General features: G+C 32.5%; 2 protein-coding genes across 2 annotated transcripts; one reads left to right on the top strand and one right to left on the bottom strand.

The window, feature by feature from the left end:
• Positions 1-789: 789 nt before the first annotated feature.
• LOC130740973 (protein ABCI7, chloroplastic) lies at positions 790-3,749 on the bottom strand. Its single transcript, XM_057593712.1, has 3 exons — positions 2,804-3,749; positions 1,712-1,971; positions 790-1,186 (listed from the first exon to the last, which is right to left on the bottom strand). The coding sequence occupies exons 1-3, from the start codon at positions 3,710-3,712 to the stop codon at positions 880-882; spliced, it is 1,476 nt and encodes a 491-aa protein (XP_057449695.1). The 5' UTR covers positions 3,713-3,749; the 3' UTR covers positions 790-879.
• Positions 3,750-16,356: 12,607 nt separating this feature from the next.
• LOC130740972 (NAC domain-containing protein 71-like) lies at positions 16,357-18,765 on the top strand. Its single transcript, XM_057593711.1, has 4 exons — positions 16,357-17,046; positions 17,244-17,533; positions 17,737-18,000; positions 18,100-18,765. The coding sequence occupies exons 1-4, from the start codon at positions 16,896-16,898 to the stop codon at positions 18,361-18,363; spliced, it is 969 nt and encodes a 322-aa protein (XP_057449694.1). The 5' UTR covers positions 16,357-16,895; the 3' UTR covers positions 18,364-18,765.
• The last annotated feature ends 92 nt before the right edge of the window (positions 18,766-18,857 follow it).

The raw sequence follows: 18,857 nt of genomic DNA, 5'->3' as shown, positions 1-18,857 counted from the left end.
ACTCAAAACCCTCCTCCACTTAAACGACCACACCCAATTCCCTTCCTCCCTTTTCCCCAAATTCAGAATGGTATTGTTTTTCTGCACAGTTAGGTGAAAAAGCTTGCGAAAGCTACTGCTTAGTGGTACATCTCCGCACCACGTATCCTTCCAAAAGCGGATCAAACTCCCATTTCCCAAATTCTGACGGATCCCCGCATCAAACCAGCAAGGTCCTTCCTTAGAGTTTAATAACTACTATAAACTTACCTTAAGTGAAATTGTTAGACTTGTTTAACGCTTTGAATGCCATGAAATGCTGGACTATGAATTGTCAAAACCCATTTTACATTTCAGAATTTAGTCCAGTAGTGCTATAAAGTGGGAAATTTTCCATTATTTTACTAATATCTTTAACACTAATTCTACTAACTGCCCCAGAACATTCTGCAAGCAGATGAGCCTTTTTTTCGGGATGATGAAAACTGCTCACTCACGAAGATAGAGAGATCATGTTATTAAAATGACAAATAAAAAAATAAAATTCAAGTTCCTGTATATAAACAAGGAGTCCTGCTATAAAGAATAAACAGTTGTTTTTGTACACAAGAATCCTTATCCACGCACACATGAAGGAATCCTTTAAACAAATGATGAAATGAATTTTTCACATGAAAAAACACAACCAAAAATTACTTGTATGCGGTGATACATGAAACACCAATTGCTATCAGTTACACTTCCTAAAGCAGTCCAATCTTCATTCTTATAGAAGGACTGAAGAAGTAATGAGCTGGTTGAAAACTGTGATCAAGCAAAAAGAATTCTATTTTGATTTCAGATTCATATTTTACCAGGAAATGTAGAATGTTTACACTTGGTACACACCAATAATGACAATCAATTAGGAGATGGATCCAATAAACTTTTAAACTGACTTCGTACTCTCTCTCTAATGGAATCAGGAAATTTGTCTATCACCTCCCCTCCAAAGGCATCAATAAGAAGCTTTCTAGCTGTTGCTGGATCAATGCCGCGTGCGACAAAATAAAAGAGTTGAGACTCTTCCAGGTCACTTATTGCAGCTCCATGGGAGCATTTGACATCATCAGCCACAATTTGGAGATTTGGTTTCACATTTACAGTTGCGCGAGGTTCAAGGAGAAGGCTTCTTGTTAACTGTCCTGCATCTGTCTGCTGTGCATACCTATACAAGAAAAATATAGTTACTGATATAAAGTGGCATATCTGATAAAATAAACTCAAATCTGATAAAGTGGCATTTGAAAACAAACCTAATTTGGTCAATAATGACTGGAAACAATTTTCTACCCACTTAAACTCAATAGATTATTAGCCGTATGCTACACCTTTTTTTCCTAAAAAAATGTCACTTTTCCTTGAAAAAAACTACTTAAATACTTAACTGAGTTTAAGAATGTGAAAAAAAAAAGATTTCGCATTATTTTGAAAGCGACTTAAAGTAGCTTTTAGAAAGGAAAAAAAATAAGCAGAAATTATAACTACTTTTTTATATCTTTTAAATTACTTGTATAAAAAGTTTGAACAAATAGGCCCTATATAGTTGGATTTCAGACACATTCCAGATATGATAGCTCATTTACACAATAACCAGGAGAGTAAAAGTGAAGCTTGTATAGAATTTGCCATTTGTACTCTGTAAAACAATAACATTACATAAATGACATGTATTGCTAAAAGACAGAATTACCTGTTGACCTTTACGTTTCCATCAAAAACTGCCTGTCCCTGTGAATGAGCCACTATGCACTTATGAAGCTGACGGGAATAGCCCCTTGGATGGTCTAATACAAGACTACTGTGAAGATCCTGTGTTTGATCGCCAACAGACAAGTGTAAAGTTGTTAACTCCGTCACAGTGTCTGGGCCTAGTTGTTTGATATGAAGATTGTGCCTGCTCAGTTTCCCTCCTGTGCTTACCTCTGTAAGCTCGTATTTACTAGATGATTCCTGGAAACAAATGACAAAAGAATCACTAGCTGCTCCAACAAAATTTCTACAGATCCATTATTGCATAACTTCTCAAAATATAGCGGTACTTTTTTTAAGTTGATACTCTTTATAGATTATAAAGGCAAGAAATGTACTTGTAGTGGGATATGAATCTTATGATACTTGATGGCAATACCTTCATCAGGTATTCTATAATAAAGGAGAAAGTCTTTAAAGTGATCCCATCTTTCCATCAGGTCGTGTAGAAACTTTTGCATTCGATCCAAAATCAATTTTAGGTAATACATGCAGTGCTGTTTGAATAGGAGGAAGAATAGCAGCATGACCTCCAATCAATTGTATGAACATGGTCTCAGCTGACAATTGAATGCTTAAAAATTAAAATCTAATTGGGAACATACATGACGGTTCGAAGCCACGGCATTCACTATCTAAGAGTATGTATATTAAACAAGTCACTAACTAAAGCTATATCTTGATACTTGCATCCTTGAATGACTCGCATCCTGATCCACATTCAATAAAGTCCAGCAAACTTATCTTGGTGACTGCTTCTATCCTAAGCACAGACCACAAGTATGAAGCGGCTTATTCTAAAAATAGTAGAGGACACTCTGCGACCTCTATCTCTATCCACACACTCATTTATGTTAAATCAAACTCTAGTTTTCTCTCAAGATATATACCGGTAACTAATCAACATACTGGTAATTAACTAACTACTGAGAGAGTGCCAATGAGTTCATGATGACACCTACTAGTTCAGTAACTATGACATAAATGGACAACAGAAATCAATCTTCCTATTGAAATATCTGAGGTAATTCACCTGGCGAATGGAGGTCCATTTGATATGAGCTGCACTGGATGACTGAGTCTGAATATAAGAATGCGTAACCTTGGCGCCTTCTCGAATCACTGCCTCCAATGCAGAATTTGTCCAGTAACACTCATTCCCATTCCCTTCTGTACTGCAAAACTCCTCAATTATACCTACTTCTCCACCCTTCTCCACCACCACCAACACCCTCGGATTCGAAACCGGCAACGTTTTCGAACCCTCCCCACTACCCTCCACTGCATAGTACACCAAATGGATGGGGCTCTCAACACGGCACCCTTCAGGGACATAAACCACGGTGAGATCAGGAGCGCCGATCCCATTGATTGACCAGAACAAATCACCACCGTCCAATCCGCAAACCAATTCCGAAACCCTATCCATGACGGAGCTAGAGGCGAGACCGGAGAGGCTACCAACGTAAACCCCTTGTGGAAGCTCGGGAACATTGGAGAGCGATTGCAGGAAGTGGCCGTCGACGATTGCGAGGCGGCAGGGGAAGTCGTCGTCGGCGTGGGTGGGGAGGGCGGAGAGGGGTTTTGTGGGGTGTGCGACGGGGAGGATTTTGGAGGAGCGGATGAGGGAGAGGTCGGTGAAGCGGAAGGGCTCGTCCTTGCGGGATGGCCATGGAGTGGAGATGAGGGATTGGGAGGAAGCGTCTCGGAGCTTGTGGAGGAGTGGAGTGGAGGAAGGGAGAGAGTCTTCCAAGGTTTCGGCGAGTTCGAGAACGAAGGGGTCAGAGGAAGAGAACAAGGGTTGTGGTGAAGGTGAGAGTGAGACTCTGCAACTGGTTTTAGGTTTGTGAGATTTGAAGGAAGAAGATGAAGAAGAAGAAGAAGGGAATGTGGGACTGTAAGCAACCAGAGTCAAGGATGCACCAGTCATTGTCATTGTCATTCTTATTGGTGCTGCTCTTACCTCTGTTTCTTCATCATCAACTCATTTTTAGTTTTATTCTTGTTAGTTTCTTGCTATTATTATTTTTTTTTCTTTTTTTCACTTTGGGCTATTTTATGGGCCTTCCAAAGGCATCAACAATAGAATGAATGGACAAACAAAATTCAGAATAATGGAGATTTTTTACAAGAAAAAAAAACACAATAGAAACTGGGATTTTTTTTGGTAAAGTAGGAAAATTAAACAACAAAACTAAAACTCGCCTAAATTCTGAGCTAACATTAAGGATGATCATCAAGATTAGTAACAGCGCACTGCAAGTGAACTCTCATTCCTGCCAAACAATCCGCGGTTCATTGACCTCATGAAGGATATGACAAATGCGAACATCTCAATCCCTTAACAGACCTCTTTGACAAAAAAAAAATAATTGAATTCACATTAATATTGTTAAATCTCTATACTCAGTTGAGAAAACCTTATTTTGCGAACCCCAATGCCCAATGTCACTTCTGTCGGCCATTTTCAGGGACTACAAAGCTATTTTGATCATCGAAAGATGAAAAATGACAACACATGTCACATTTAGGACCAAATTAACCATTTACCCTCAAATATCATATACCACACACCCACTTAATGCAGTGAAGTAACTTGTCACATCTCTTCCACGGCCACGATCGAGTAAGGGTAATGAATCTTAAATGGTCAAATATCCCATTAAGTTTCATGAAGAGGGAAAAAAGTGTATTACAGAAATTGTTTTTTTTTTTAATAATAATTGAACAAATCTAGCAGCTTCACTCTCACAGTATCACTGTATCAATGATGCACCTTCAATAGATCCAATATCTACCCACCAAGTGTAAATGGATGACCAGGGTTTGTCTTCATCATGATCAAATGTCTCCACTGTTATATAGCGGCTTGATGTGAGGAGGCTGCCAAGTTAATAAGCACCCGGAGTGAGACCAACAGACCAAAAGGAGCAGACAAACAACGACAAGGATAAGGTCAAATGTCCTTCTATTCAAATAATTACTGTAACTTGATATCAAAAAAAATTGCTAGCTAGCAGTCAAAGCACATTGAGTCATGGACATCTCTCTCTTTTCCAATTTTCATGTTACATTCAAAATTCAACACTATTGACATTCACACAATGATATATGGAAATCTCGCGAGCTATGCTGAAGGAATGAAACCAATTACACGCGTGACATTAATTATTCTTTTTCCTTCCATATTCCATCTTTTCTTAATTAAAATCAGCGCATAATGTTTTATGTGAAACAGACATTTTGTTTTTTTCAAATTCAAATGAAAAGACTAAATATGAACGTGTACATGATATTTAATTAATTGTTGTAATGATAATGTCACTACAATTTATATCTATATACTTTATAAAAGAGATCATTATCCAGAACAAAAGCTGAGGTGGCGTTCCAAGATTGTCTCTCACCCACCCCTCTCATTTCATGACAAGTGTCTCCCTCTTATTAATTTGGACCAGAATTTTCGAAGCCCATTTTTAATAGCATGTGGTAATGAGACCCATTCGAAATCGGTTTTAATGCAATAATTTTGATTGGAAGTTATTGCAATATTAATACGGTGACTTTTAGTAGCCATGATTGCAATAATAAATTGACTCACCCAGATTTGTCACCAAATTGAGGCTTTTGCATTGATTTTGCATTTGAATTTGAATGAGAAACTGAATGCAAAATGAGATGAGAAGAACCAGATGAGATGAGAAGTGAATGAGAAACAAATGCGTTGATTTTGCATTTGAATTTGGTAAAGAGATTTTGAAGAATGAGAGAAGAACAAACTGCTGAGTAAAATGAAAATAACCAAGCAAGGAGGGGGCGCGTGTGTTTTACGGATAGAGGAAAAGGAGAGAGTATGAAGATTTTTTAAAAATATATGACGTGGCTAAATGTGAAAGAGAGTATTGGAATTGAGTTTCTCACTCTCCAAATTGAGGTCTCTAAATTATTAGATAACAGGGTGGATTAGTTATTGCAATTTAAAACGGTCATGATTGCTTTAACTTCGAGATCATTCCACTCTTGACAAGGTTTATTGTCACTCAAAATCTGAATTAACGAGCATTAAAATTTATAATTTGACTTTTTTAAATTCAGAAAACAAAATCACATGTAAGCTGGCTTATGTTAATAATTTATGGGCTATATTCAATTTCCGGTTTATTCTTTTTATTTCCTATACAGACAAAATTTAATATGGACATTAATTATGAGTTATTGATTTTATTCAATAAAAATGAAAATACATAAATTGATTCGTAAATGAATATTCATTTGTGGATGAATATTTTGAATAAAAACTTACAATTGTGTTACACTGATTCTTCCATTAAGAGTTGAAATAATAAAACGGAAATTGAGGATGAATTTCGAAATAATATAAATTCAAATTTGAATGAAAAAATTAAATTAAAATTGATTCCATTTAATGATTGACTTTTATTTATAACGATATTAGTTGCGAGGGATTTGATTAAAAATTATTTAATTCTCTAAAATAAAAATTCAAATTTGAATGAAAAGGTCAAATTAGTATGGATTCTATTTAATGATCTCGAATTTGAGCATGTTTGAATGGGAAAAAAATACGGGTCTTGATATTTATGTAAAACGGGCATTCTATGTAAAAAATATGGCATTGATGAAAAAAACGGGCCTTTATATTTATTTTGAAAAATTCAAATAAATTCGGTTTAGAAATTCGAATAAAAAAAATATCCGAATCAAATTTGAATGAAAAAGTCAAATTAACATTGATTCTAATTAAGGCTGTTGAATTAAAGCATTTTCAAATGTAAAAAAAAATTTAAATTTGAATGGAATATTCTTTTCATCTTTTCTCATCATTAACCCTAATTCCAACTCAACTATATGTACTCCCTTAAGTTGCACCTCTCCTCCATCATTCCAGATTCAGATATGATGGAATATTATTGTGCTTCCCTCGACTGAGAAATGCTATTCAGTTTGATACATCTTTATCTCTTATTTTAATTTATAAATATTGCAATCTTTTAACCTACATGAACTTTAGAACTCTAAACTGCAATCTGTTCACACTTATCTATCATTTTTATGAATTGAATTTAAGTTCAATGTACAATGATGATAACATTGTACTGTTTTGCTTTACATTGATCTGTGACCTATGGTACTCTTATTGCAGATTGTAATTGGAGCTGCGAGTTTATATGGAAGATTCTTCAAGTGTGAAAACAACATGTGAGGTTTTCCCCCCCCCCATTACTTTCTCTTAGATTTTGCTGTAAATTTTTTGTTTTGATGGTTATCACGACCATTACATTTTTATTTTTTCTTGCTGTATTTTTCTGACTTGAAAACATTTGGATTATGTTCTGCAGTTCAAGAAGTCATGGTCAAGGAGAATGTTCACATTAACATTTTTGACATTCAAGGTGCCCCTTTATTTTATCAATGGGTATGTTACTTTCATTAAGCTTCAAATTTGATTGGATAAAAAAAAGTAATGTTCATGGAGTGTTGTGCTTGAGTGGGGAGTTTTTGATTCAGGTTCAATGTGAAAATTTCTTATTATTTTTATTCTCTTTAGATTGTTATTACTTCAGTTGTATTGGGCACTATTGATTATGATATCAGTTTGAAATATATCAGTTTTTATGTTGTTATCATGTTAAATCCAGACATAAAAAAATTAATCGGGTTACGTTTACTTTTTTAAAATATGAATTAAAAAAAGTCATGATCTCATAGATTAAGGAGTAGATATTCAATTTTAGTCAACATTTTTATTATTTTTAAAAGAGAAAAAGTTTGATGCACCGACGGTGTAAAGTTTTTTTACACCGTCAACCAATCAGATTTTAAGGATGTGAGAAAATCTCTCTTTTCATTTAATTTATTTAATTGACATGTCACATCCTTAAAATATGATTGGTTGACGGTGTAAAAAAACTTTACACCGTCGGTGCATCAAAATTAAACTCTTTTTAAAAATGTCAAAATAATATAGAGATTTGATTTTGAAATTTAAGATTTAAATTTGGCATTAAATATTAGTAATTAATGTAAAATTTCAGTAAGAATTATGATTTTTTTTTTGTTTAAAGAAACTCATGACGTTGACCTGAATAAATTATTAATTCAATTATGATTTTGCATTTATTTTACATGCATTTAAAATTGAATTTTTTTCCCTAAATCATGTTTAAATTGTTTTCCATCATATTCAAATCAGTTTTAAATGTTAAAAACACATTTTTTTTAGTAAAATTGAAATCATATTCAATCGAGAAAGAAACAAATTAGTGGGTTACATTTACTTTTTTTTAAAATAAACTAATAAAAGTCATGATCTCATAAATTAATGAGTAAGTATTCAATTTTAGTTAATGCTTTTATTATTTTGAAAATTGTAAAAGTACAATAGAGATTTGAGTTTTAAATTTAAAATTTAACAATTTAAATTTAGTATTAAACATTAGTAATTAAGGCCAACTTTCAGACAGAATTTATGACGTATTTTTTTTTGTTGAAAGAAACTTATGACGTTAAACTTAATAAATTATTGATTAAATTATACTTTTGTATTTATTTATATGCATTTAAAATTGGAAGTTTTTTTCCCCCTAAATCACGTTTAAATTATTTATCATTATATTCAAATCAGTTTTAAATTTTAAAAACATGTTTCTTTAGAAAAAAAATGAAATCAATATTCAACCTATACATAAAAAAAATTAATGGGGTTACGTTTACTTTTTTTTTGTTGGTAATTTCAAAAAAAAAAACTTTTTGGAAAAATAAATTAAAAATGTCATGATCTCATAGATTAATGAGTAGATATTCAATTTTAGTAAATTCTTTTATTATTTTAAAAAATGTAAAAATAATATAGAGATACTATAGTCAACTATATTATTGTTGATTTGCATGCCCTTAGAGTAAGTAATTTAATTTAAACTTTTTTATTTTTCAAATTTAATAACTACCTATTTACTCTAGCGATTAAATTCCAGGGGAAGGGAAATCTTGCGGTATACACTATGGGAAGATTTCGCTCAACAATTTTTACAGTATGTTGCCAAAGGACACAACGGTCCAATGGTTTCTTATTCTGTAGTTGGCTAAAATGAAAATATACAAAGGTATTATGTTGTAATTACAAAAAACTACGTATTTTTCAAATGAAAACTAATATAAAAATGATTTTTCATATTACTAAGTATTTTTAAAAAATTTAAGAGTAAATATAAGTAATGGTATGATAAATTAAAAGTGAAAATATGATTTGAAAACACAATTATATATATATATATGGAAAAACATTTTACATAAAAAACTTAATGTAAAATCCAATAATTTTTACTAACTCTTCATTTCCCTCCTTATGTCGTCTTTCTCTTACCAATTTTGCTAACTCTCGGGAACATATATATAGGATTAAATATATATGAGGTTGTTGTCAAATTTTGTAAGTTTTGTGACACTTATTGTGATTTTGTTTGGTTGAATGCTCATTTTTATATATTCTGATTTATTAATACATGCCTAAATAATGAGATCAATATTCACCGTGCCACGCACGGAGTAAAAACGCTAGTATATATGAAAGGAATGTTTTATTCTAGAAGATCTATGCCACATGTCCCATCATAAGTAATTCATTTTCCTTCCAAAACAAAAATTTCATCCAACATTTTTTGTTTCAACATGAACATCTCATATCCTATTTAATTCACTTAATTTTCTATTTCAAAATATTATTTTTAAAATTTCGAAAATTATTATCAGTTTTAATTATTAATATATTAAATAATAATAATTAATGATCATAATTATTTAGATTAAAAATAAACATTATATTTTTCATGTTAAAGCATTATTTTTTTAATTTTGATTTTTCAAAATTGCATTTGATTTCTTTTTATTTATTGTCTAATTAATATTATATTGGTTCTGAAATATCGTGTACCATATGACATTTCAAAGGACAAAAATGCCACTAAGTTAACAACTACTTGTGTTTATTACCGCACATGTAAGGCACCTAATGAATATCATCTCATACCTGCATATGACATTTCAAATGACAAAAATGCCACTTATAAACTAGCAACTACTTGTGTAATTGTGTTGTCGCACACTATATATAATATATATATCACAGTGGGTCACCCCAATCCCTCCTCATCCTATATCCACACTTCCCATTAGAAGGAGCACGAGAAGAAAAAAATAAAAGGGTATTACTATCATCTTCATTATAATTGAAAGATTGTCTAAAACTCTTTTACACTTGTTAGTGCATAATTACTAAACACTAATTAGAGTTTTTTTTGTGCATTATGTTTCTATTACAAAGCAGGGTACATAAGTATAAAAAAATTAAAATTTATGTAAAAGTTATATTGTTTTGTAAAAAATAAATAAAGTACTAAAATTCAAATTTTTAGTTTAAAAATTTTGATTTAATCCCTAGTTTGGATAATGTGTGATATTAATCCACTGATAAATTTTTGAACACATTAATTAAGTCCCTCAAAATTTCAATTGTTACAAATTAAGTTTCCATATCTTTGTTTTCCTATTTAAAACTCTCAAGCTCTCTTTTTTTTTAAAAAAAAAAACTTCACAAATTGAATCAACTTAGTCATTGTAGACGTTAAGCATTAATAAATTGATGATAAATGTGAAAATTTGTATAATTTTTTTAATCATTGCGGGTGTTAACTTGTTCGGGATACGGTAATCATCTCTCCCAACATTTGTTTACGAGGATCTAGTTTGCCTACTCCTAGACCAACACCTTATTGGTGTATAATTTTTTTTAAAATTCAATGCTTTAATTAAGTTCAGTATAATTGTCTTAACATAACCTTATAATTAGGGACAACTAGAGTAAAAAGTGGTACCTCCCTGCATCACTCACCCCTTGCAGTTACCTCAATTCATTCGAGCATAAAGAATACCTAAACCTTTTGAGTAAGGGTGGTAAAATGAGTTTGACCGCTGGATCAGCTCGTTTGGCCCACCTCTTTTGACGGGTTAGGTTGAGACTTTAAACCTAAATCTTAAAAGTGGGACAACTCGATCAACCCAACCCATATATTGGCGTGTTAATGGCGTATTGAGTCGGTATGTCAACCCATATTTCCACCTTTATTTGTAGGTTATGTTTTATCTAAAATTTTCATGATTTCTTGACATTATCGTTTATAATTATTGGTTGATTACTATTGGTTAAAGTAAACTCTTTATGTTAAAAAAAAAGTAAACTCTTTATGATGATGTTAGCTAGAGCACATCTAGCAATGTTAAGAAGATTAAGTGAATGTGTATTAAAGAAAAAATGACATTTACAAATGATTTGGTAAATGTCACTGAAACCAACACTTAACCGTTGTTATTGATGTCCCTAAAAGCTTCTTTAGCGCCCCTGTTTCCTTCTGTGCACTTACTTGAATTGGCTTTTTCCCTCGTTTTCAAACCTTACTACTTTTGTTGTTCTAAAGACCAACTTTATCTGAATTACTCTGTATGGCAGAAGAACAACTAATGTGTGAGAACACAAAGCGTGTGAGTTCATATGAACTACGCAGTAAAGAACATTTGAACTAAAACCAAAACTCTTTCACTTACTCAGAAAAATCTCTCCACCATGCCAATGAACTACGTGCGCACTGCGTGCCCGTGTGCATGTTGATGGATAGATAGATATATTAGCATTTACAAAGTCAATATAAGTTAGGTTTTATAAAAAGAAAAACATGAAATCAATTTTCTAAACTCTATGTAAGCTTCATAAAGATACTAAAAGGAATCACTCTCTCATCATCTGTAATATTGTCATCTAAATAATGTTTCTCAATTGACATCAACATGTTTTATTTATAAAAAAAATTAGATATTTTGTAAATATGAATATATAATATGAAAAAAACTTAAAATATATATATTTCTAACAACCATTTATACATTTTTGTAATTAAAAATTAGGATTTTTTTAAATATATTATTACATAAAATTTAAATTTTATATCACCAAAGTCACCCGTGCATTGCAGGGTTACTCTGCTAGTAAAGTTAAAACCATAGTATTAGAAATCATGATATTAATTAACCGTGACTTCCTTCTAGGTGTACCCCATAGATAGATTAATTTTTTTGGTAGATTAATAGAAAATTCAATTAGCATCGTTATTTTTTATACAAGTACCGTTATATGGATCGAAAAAATCAAATACGAATTCAACAAATTCACAATACAGCCAATCAATTAAGTTTTGTCACAACACAAATTAAAAGTTATACACTTCAAATAAATTTAAATTTGGATTAGATTAGCTACATTAAACATGTAAGGCACTTAATGAATATTATCGCGTACCATATGACATTTCAAAGGACAAAGATGTCACTAAGTTAGCAACTACTTGTGTTTATTAACGCACATGTAAGATACCTAATGAATATCATCTCATACCTGCATATGACATTTCAAATGACAAAAATGCCACTTATAAACTAGCAACTACTTGTGTAATTGTGTTGCTGCACATTATATATATATATATATATATATATATATATATATATATATATATCACAGTGGGTCACCCCAATCCCTCATCATCCTATATCCACACTTCCCATGAGAAGGGGCACGAGAAGAAAAAAATAGAAGGGTATTACTATCATCTTCATTATAATTGAAAGATTGTCTAAAACTCTTTTACACTTGTTAGTGCATAATTACTAAACACTAATTAGAGTTTTTTATGCATTATGTTTCTATTACAAAGCAGGGTACATAAGTATAAAAAAATTAAAATTTATGTAAAGTTAAATTGTTTTTTAAAAAATAAATAAAATACTAAAATTCAAATTTTTAGTTTAAAAATTTTGATTTAATCCCTAGTTTGGATAATGTGTGATATTAATCCACTGATAAATTTGTGAACACATTAATTAAGTCCCTCAAAATTTCAATTGTTACAAACTAAGTTTTCATATCTTTGTTTTCCTATATAAAACTCCCAAGCTCTCTTTTTTTTTTAAAAAAAAAAAACTTCACAAATTGAATCAACTTAGTCATCGTAGACGTTAAGCATTAATAAATTGATGACAAATGTGAAAATTTGTATAATTTTTTTTAATCATTGCGGGTGTTAACTTGTCCGGGATACGGTAATCATCTCTCCCAACATTTGTTTACGAGGATCTAGTTTGCCAACTCCTAGACCAACACCTTATTGGTGTATAATTTTTTTTTAAATTCAATGCTTTAATTAAATTCAGTATAATTGTCTTAACATAACCTTATAATTAGGGACAACTAGAGTAAAAAGTGGTACCTCCCTGCATCACTCACCCCTTGCAGTTACCTCAATTCATTCGAGCATAAAGAATACCTAAACCTTTTGAGTAAGGGTGGTAAAATGAGTTTGACCGCTGGATTAGCTCGTTTGGCCCACCTCTTTTGACGGGTTAGGTTGAGTCGGTATGTCAACCCATATTTCCACCTTTATTTGTAGGTTATGTTTTATCTAAAATTTTCATGATTTCTTGACATCGTTTATAATTATTTGTTGATTACTATTGGTTAACTCTTTATGATGATGTTAGCTAGAGCACATCTAGCAATGTTAAGAAGATTAAGTGAATGTGTATTAAAGAAAAAATGACATTTACAAATGATTTGGTAAATGTCACTGAAACCAACACTTAACCCTTGTTATTGATGTCCCTAAAAGCTTCTTTAGCGCCCCTGTTTCCTTCTATGCACTTACTTGAATTGGTTTTTTCCCTCGTTTTCAAACCTTACTATTTTTGTTGTTCTAAAGACCAACTTTATCTGAATTACTTTGTATGGCAGAAGAACAAATAATGTGTGAGAACACAAAGTGTGTGAGTTCATATGAACTACGCAGTAAAGAACATTTGAACTAAAACCAGAACTCTTTCACTTACTCAGAAAAAACTCTCCACCATGCCAATGAACTACGTGCGCGCTGCGTGCCCGTGTGCATGTTGATGGATAGATAGATATATTAGCATTCACAAAGTCAATATAAGTTAGTTTCTATAAAAAGAAAAATATGAAATCAATTTTCTAAACTCTATGTGAGCTTCATAAAAATACTAAGAGGAATCACTCTCTCATCATCTGTAATATTATCATCTAAATAATGTTTCTCAATTGACATTAACATGTTTTATTTATAAAAAAAATTAGATTTTTTGTAAATATGAATATATAATATGAAAAAAAACTTAAAATATATATATTTCTAACAACCATTTATACATTTTTGTAATTAAAAATTAGGATTTTTTTTAAATATACTATTACATAAAATTTAAATTTTATATCACCAAAGTCACCCGTGCATTGCACGAGTTACTCCGCTAGTGAAAAAAAATAGTAACGTAAAAATGCAGTTACGGTCTCTTTTTCATTAAATTTTACAACCTTAAGCTACTATAATGTCCTTAAGATTAACCCATTTCATATAAAGTTAACAATTTCAATTATTTGGGTCCAAAAAAATATATATATGTTGCTAATACACACACATGATTACCATATATACATGCATGAATGTGGATCCATTACTTTTGTGGATTGAAGATTCGATATCGTTAATGCTATATATGATCATGTAGTTTAATTACATAAGCATAAGATCTTGCAATGTGAGGGTCAAAGTTGAGATAAATGGAGTGTGACACATTAATTAATTGCGACCAAAACTTTACTTTAACGATTTATAGTGCTTCATCCGGTCTAATATAAGAATCAAGCAACTACTTCACAATTTACACCCTTTAAAATTAATTTACTTAATTGTTTTAAAGTTGTTCTAAAATTTATCAATTTTCCAAAATTGATCATAAAGCCACTTTCTAAATTTTTATGCATTATTAACATTCGTAAGAGTGGAAAGAGAGCGAAATTTCAATTAAATAAGAATATTTTTATCAAAAAATAATTAATACACTACAAATTTTAAATTGATTCTCCAATTAGATTCTTACGGATAAAGTAGTATGTATGTGTCATATTTAAGCTATTTATCTTCCGATATGGACCAAAATAGCAGTCCGGCATTGGCTTTCTTTTAGTTTATTAATTATTAGTCTATTTCCTCCTATTCCTAATGTCTGAATGCAAAATTCTAGTGGTCTTTTTTCCAAATTCAAACATCAGCATCCAAGTACCATTATCATTTCCAAAATTTTACGAACGAGTAGCGGTTAGATTCATAACTAAATGGTAAGCATATCGCATAAAGCTTAAGAGTAAACTAACACAATGAGGTGTTAAAGCAAGCTTTAGTTTCATCTTTTGTCCTTTTGCTTTGATATATACACAAGATATTCCACTAATTAACCTCAGCAACCACTCCTTGAATGGTCCCACTAACAGGAGTTTAGACTTTAGAGATAGTAAGATTGCTTAAACAATTAACATCTATATGTGAATTCATAAGAAGAAAGGAACCTATGTAAGTTAAAAAACTCATTCTACACTTTCTGATATTTTCCTTTTGACAGGATGGACCCGCTTGATGACACAATCAGTTCAACAATAAAAAGGTAAAGTGCTTCAATCCGACTCTGAAAGGGGAATTTGGTTTGGCACCCCACCTATTGGGTTTCGCACCCCACTTTATTAAAAACGGGAATTTAAATTCCGATTTTAATACGAAAAAAACGGAAATTAAAAAACCGTTATGTATTTTAACATATGTGGCACATTTTCAACCGTTCATTGCATATAAAAAACAAATCGGAATTTTAAATTCCGTTTTGAAAACGGAAATTAAATTTCCGTATTGAATACATGGGGTGCCAAACCCAATAGGTGGGGTGCCAAACCCAAATCCCCTCAGAAAGTCATTGAATAAACTTAGGGGTGGTGTCATTGAATCTTTCCTTGCAGTGTTACGATTAAAGAGAATATTTTTGGTTCTGTCGGAGCAAAAACTTGCTCTGTACAATATGTATACATCATCTCAGTTATATGAAAACTTAAATATGCAAGCTTAGGAGACAGAAAAAATTTACTTAAGGCTATTAATATGTGAACCGTGAAACATTAGCGACCACTATTATACATCTAAACCGCCACAAAATAAGATGTCAGAGTTTGTGTATCGAAATTGTTTACATAAATGTAGCATAAGTATTTTATTTTTTGTGATTAAGTACTAATAGCTCATAATTATGGGCTTGCTGAATTTTGTAAGGCTTGACGCGGATCAATGATGAACTGGAGTGCACTTTGAAGACATAGAACTAGACTGCTCTACTTTAGCCAACGATTGTTCAACTTAGATGCAGAGGAAATGATAGCTCATGCCTCTTGGGGAAAGAAAAAAGAAACCAAGAAATCAAATAACGGTCGTGAATTATTTGAACTTTTGCAGGTGTGAACACTGAAGTGAACAGGTTTGAAGTGGTGGGCCATTTTTGCTTTGGAATTTTGAGTACACTGGGGACAAGCAATCTCAAAGACCCCAACTTTCGGTGTGTATAATTTTGGACTATTGGTTCCCTTCCCTTCCCAAATGCTATATATATATCACACCATCACTACCATCTTATACTCTACTCTCTCTTCTCTTCCTCATCACTCTCAACTCACTCATCTATCAGCAACTGCTTACTTTTCAATTTGATTTATTTTTCAATTCTAGTGTTTGAAACTTTCAACTGTTGGAAAAATAGTGACTTATCCAACATCAACTTTTGGAAATATTTTCATAGCTCTTCTCAAATTTTCAAACTTTTGAATATTGAATTTTTTGGGTAGGGGTTGGGGGTGAGATAGCTTCATTAGAGACCTTGAATTTCTTTCAAAACGATGATTCTGGCGCATAATGGATGCACTCCATTGAAGTGTCACCTCACTCTTGATAAAAATTATATTGTATACAAAAGTTTTTATTTTTGGATTTTCCAGATATTTGATAGGTATAGTTTGGGTACTTAACAGTACCAGAAGTTCTGTTTACATCTTTCCAACATATCTGGAATCTGGATTCACATTTTTTTTTGGGTTTATTTTTAAACTGATATTGGGAGATACTAGAGCTTTCAATAGCTTTGTTTAGTCAATTTCACTTGCACAAAAATTTAGAATGGGAGGGTTGCCTCCAGGTTTTCGTTTTCATCCAACTGATGAAGAACTGCTAGGCTATTACCTGAATAGGAAAGTTGAGGGTCTTGAAATTGAGCTTGAAGTTATCCCTGAGATTGATTTCTACAAATTTGATCCTTGGGAGTTGCCTGGTAATCTTCAATTTCATATGCTGCTGATCATGTGCAACAGTAAAAAAAAAATAGTATAAGGGAAAAGAAAATCTTTCAAGCTAGTGTGAACTTAGACTTTATAACTTTATGAATGCTAGAAAGTAGAAACCAGTGTTTGATTACTTTTTATGCACTTTACTTTGAGAAGCCTAATTTGTGTGAGGTGTGGAATGCAGATAAATCTTTCCTTCCAAGAAGAGATTTGGACTGGTTCTTCTTCTGTCCGCGAGATCGCAAGTACCCAAATGGATCAAGGACAAATAGAGCTACCAAAGCTGGCTATTGGAAAGCCACTGGAAAAGACAGGAAAGTTGTGTGCCACCCTAGTCCATTCACTTCGCCCGTGACAGTGACCGGGTACCGGAAGACCCTTGTGTTTTATCGCGGAAGGGCCCCCTTAGGGGATCGAACGGATTGGGTCATGCATGAGTATCGCCTTTGTGATGATCCTGGCCAAGGTCCACAGGTAAAAAGTTTTTCCTTATAGCATGTTTAGATCAACTTCTATATCTTTAGAATCCATTCTGAAATCCAGAAGCTACACACAGAAGCCTCTCAATAGAATTGATTCTAACTTTAGAATCAATTATAGAAAATTTTCACTTAGTTGCATTTCATGGGTTAGCTTGGGATTGTTCTGAATTTTTGCTTCTTGGGGTAACTTTGTAGGGTGCTTTTGCTTTGTGCCGAGTTATGAAAAAGAATGAGAAGGCCAATGAGAAAGGTAAAGGCAGGGCTGGGAACAATGGTAGTACCACCAATGGGAATGACACCTCAATGAGATTCTCCAACTCTGGTGACATTTCCTCTCTTTCAAGTCCTATTGATTCTCCAAGCCATATGGCTCCGGTGTCCGGGTTTGAGCAAGCTTCAACGGACACCAATTCTTCTAGCTTCTGGCTCTCTCCTGATATGATTCTTGATTCTTCAAAGGTATTTGTGTTATGTATGAATGTTGTATAAGGAAATTTGAGATTGAATAGCTAGATGTTAGAGAAGTTTCTCTTGACAAATTTCCTCCTCCAAATACAGGAATACTCTCAAACACAAGATGTTGTTGGATACTTTTCACAGCATGACTTAATGAACACAACAACACCTTGTCAATCATTTGGACATGCTGAAATATCACCGAGTTCATCCTACTCTAATTTTAATGGGGAAACTGAATTTTCTGATGCTCTCATGTCACCTTACTCTGGACAAGGAATCTTCATGGACTTGTGTGTAAATGAAGATATGGCTTATGAATACTATGACCAAATTAATTCAATCAGTGATCCAAAACAATTCTGAAAAGAAAAAGAAGTGCATATGAGTTGGGATCAAGCTCCAATTTGCAGAAAAGGTGGCCATGGGAGTCTAGGAGAGCTTAGTGGTCTGTGGTTGCAGGAAGACAATTCAAATGATTGTGAACTTGTGACATGAGGGGTTGGAAAAGATGTCTGAGACAACTCCTTTTAATGTATGTCTTGGAGTGATAAAATAATGAGTACAATCCCCTTCAGATGCACCACAGGCAGAAGCTACTCTCTTCTTCAAGTGCTTTAGACTAAGTTTATCATCTATGGTGTTATGTAGGATTCAGGGTGACATCACTTTTATCGATTTCACCTTAAGTTGGTTTGTATTCATTGTATGTGTGGCTTTATAATCAAGGAGGACTTCTTATATATGCTTGTCTAATTTGTGGGACCATGAACTGGTGTTGGATATTGAAACATTGCTTCTATTAGTCTTATTGCTGTATAATTATATCAGACTTCATTGCAGTAAGACAACAGGTTTTA

Source organism: Lotus japonicus, chromosome 2, assembly GCF_012489685.1.
Source record: "Lotus japonicus ecotype B-129 chromosome 2, LjGifu_v1.2".
NCBI classification, from domain to species: Eukaryota; Viridiplantae; Streptophyta; class Magnoliopsida; order Fabales; family Fabaceae; genus Lotus; species Lotus japonicus.
The sequence above is the reverse complement of the archived record's forward strand: the minus strand, read 5'-3'. Positions and strand labels throughout refer to the sequence as shown.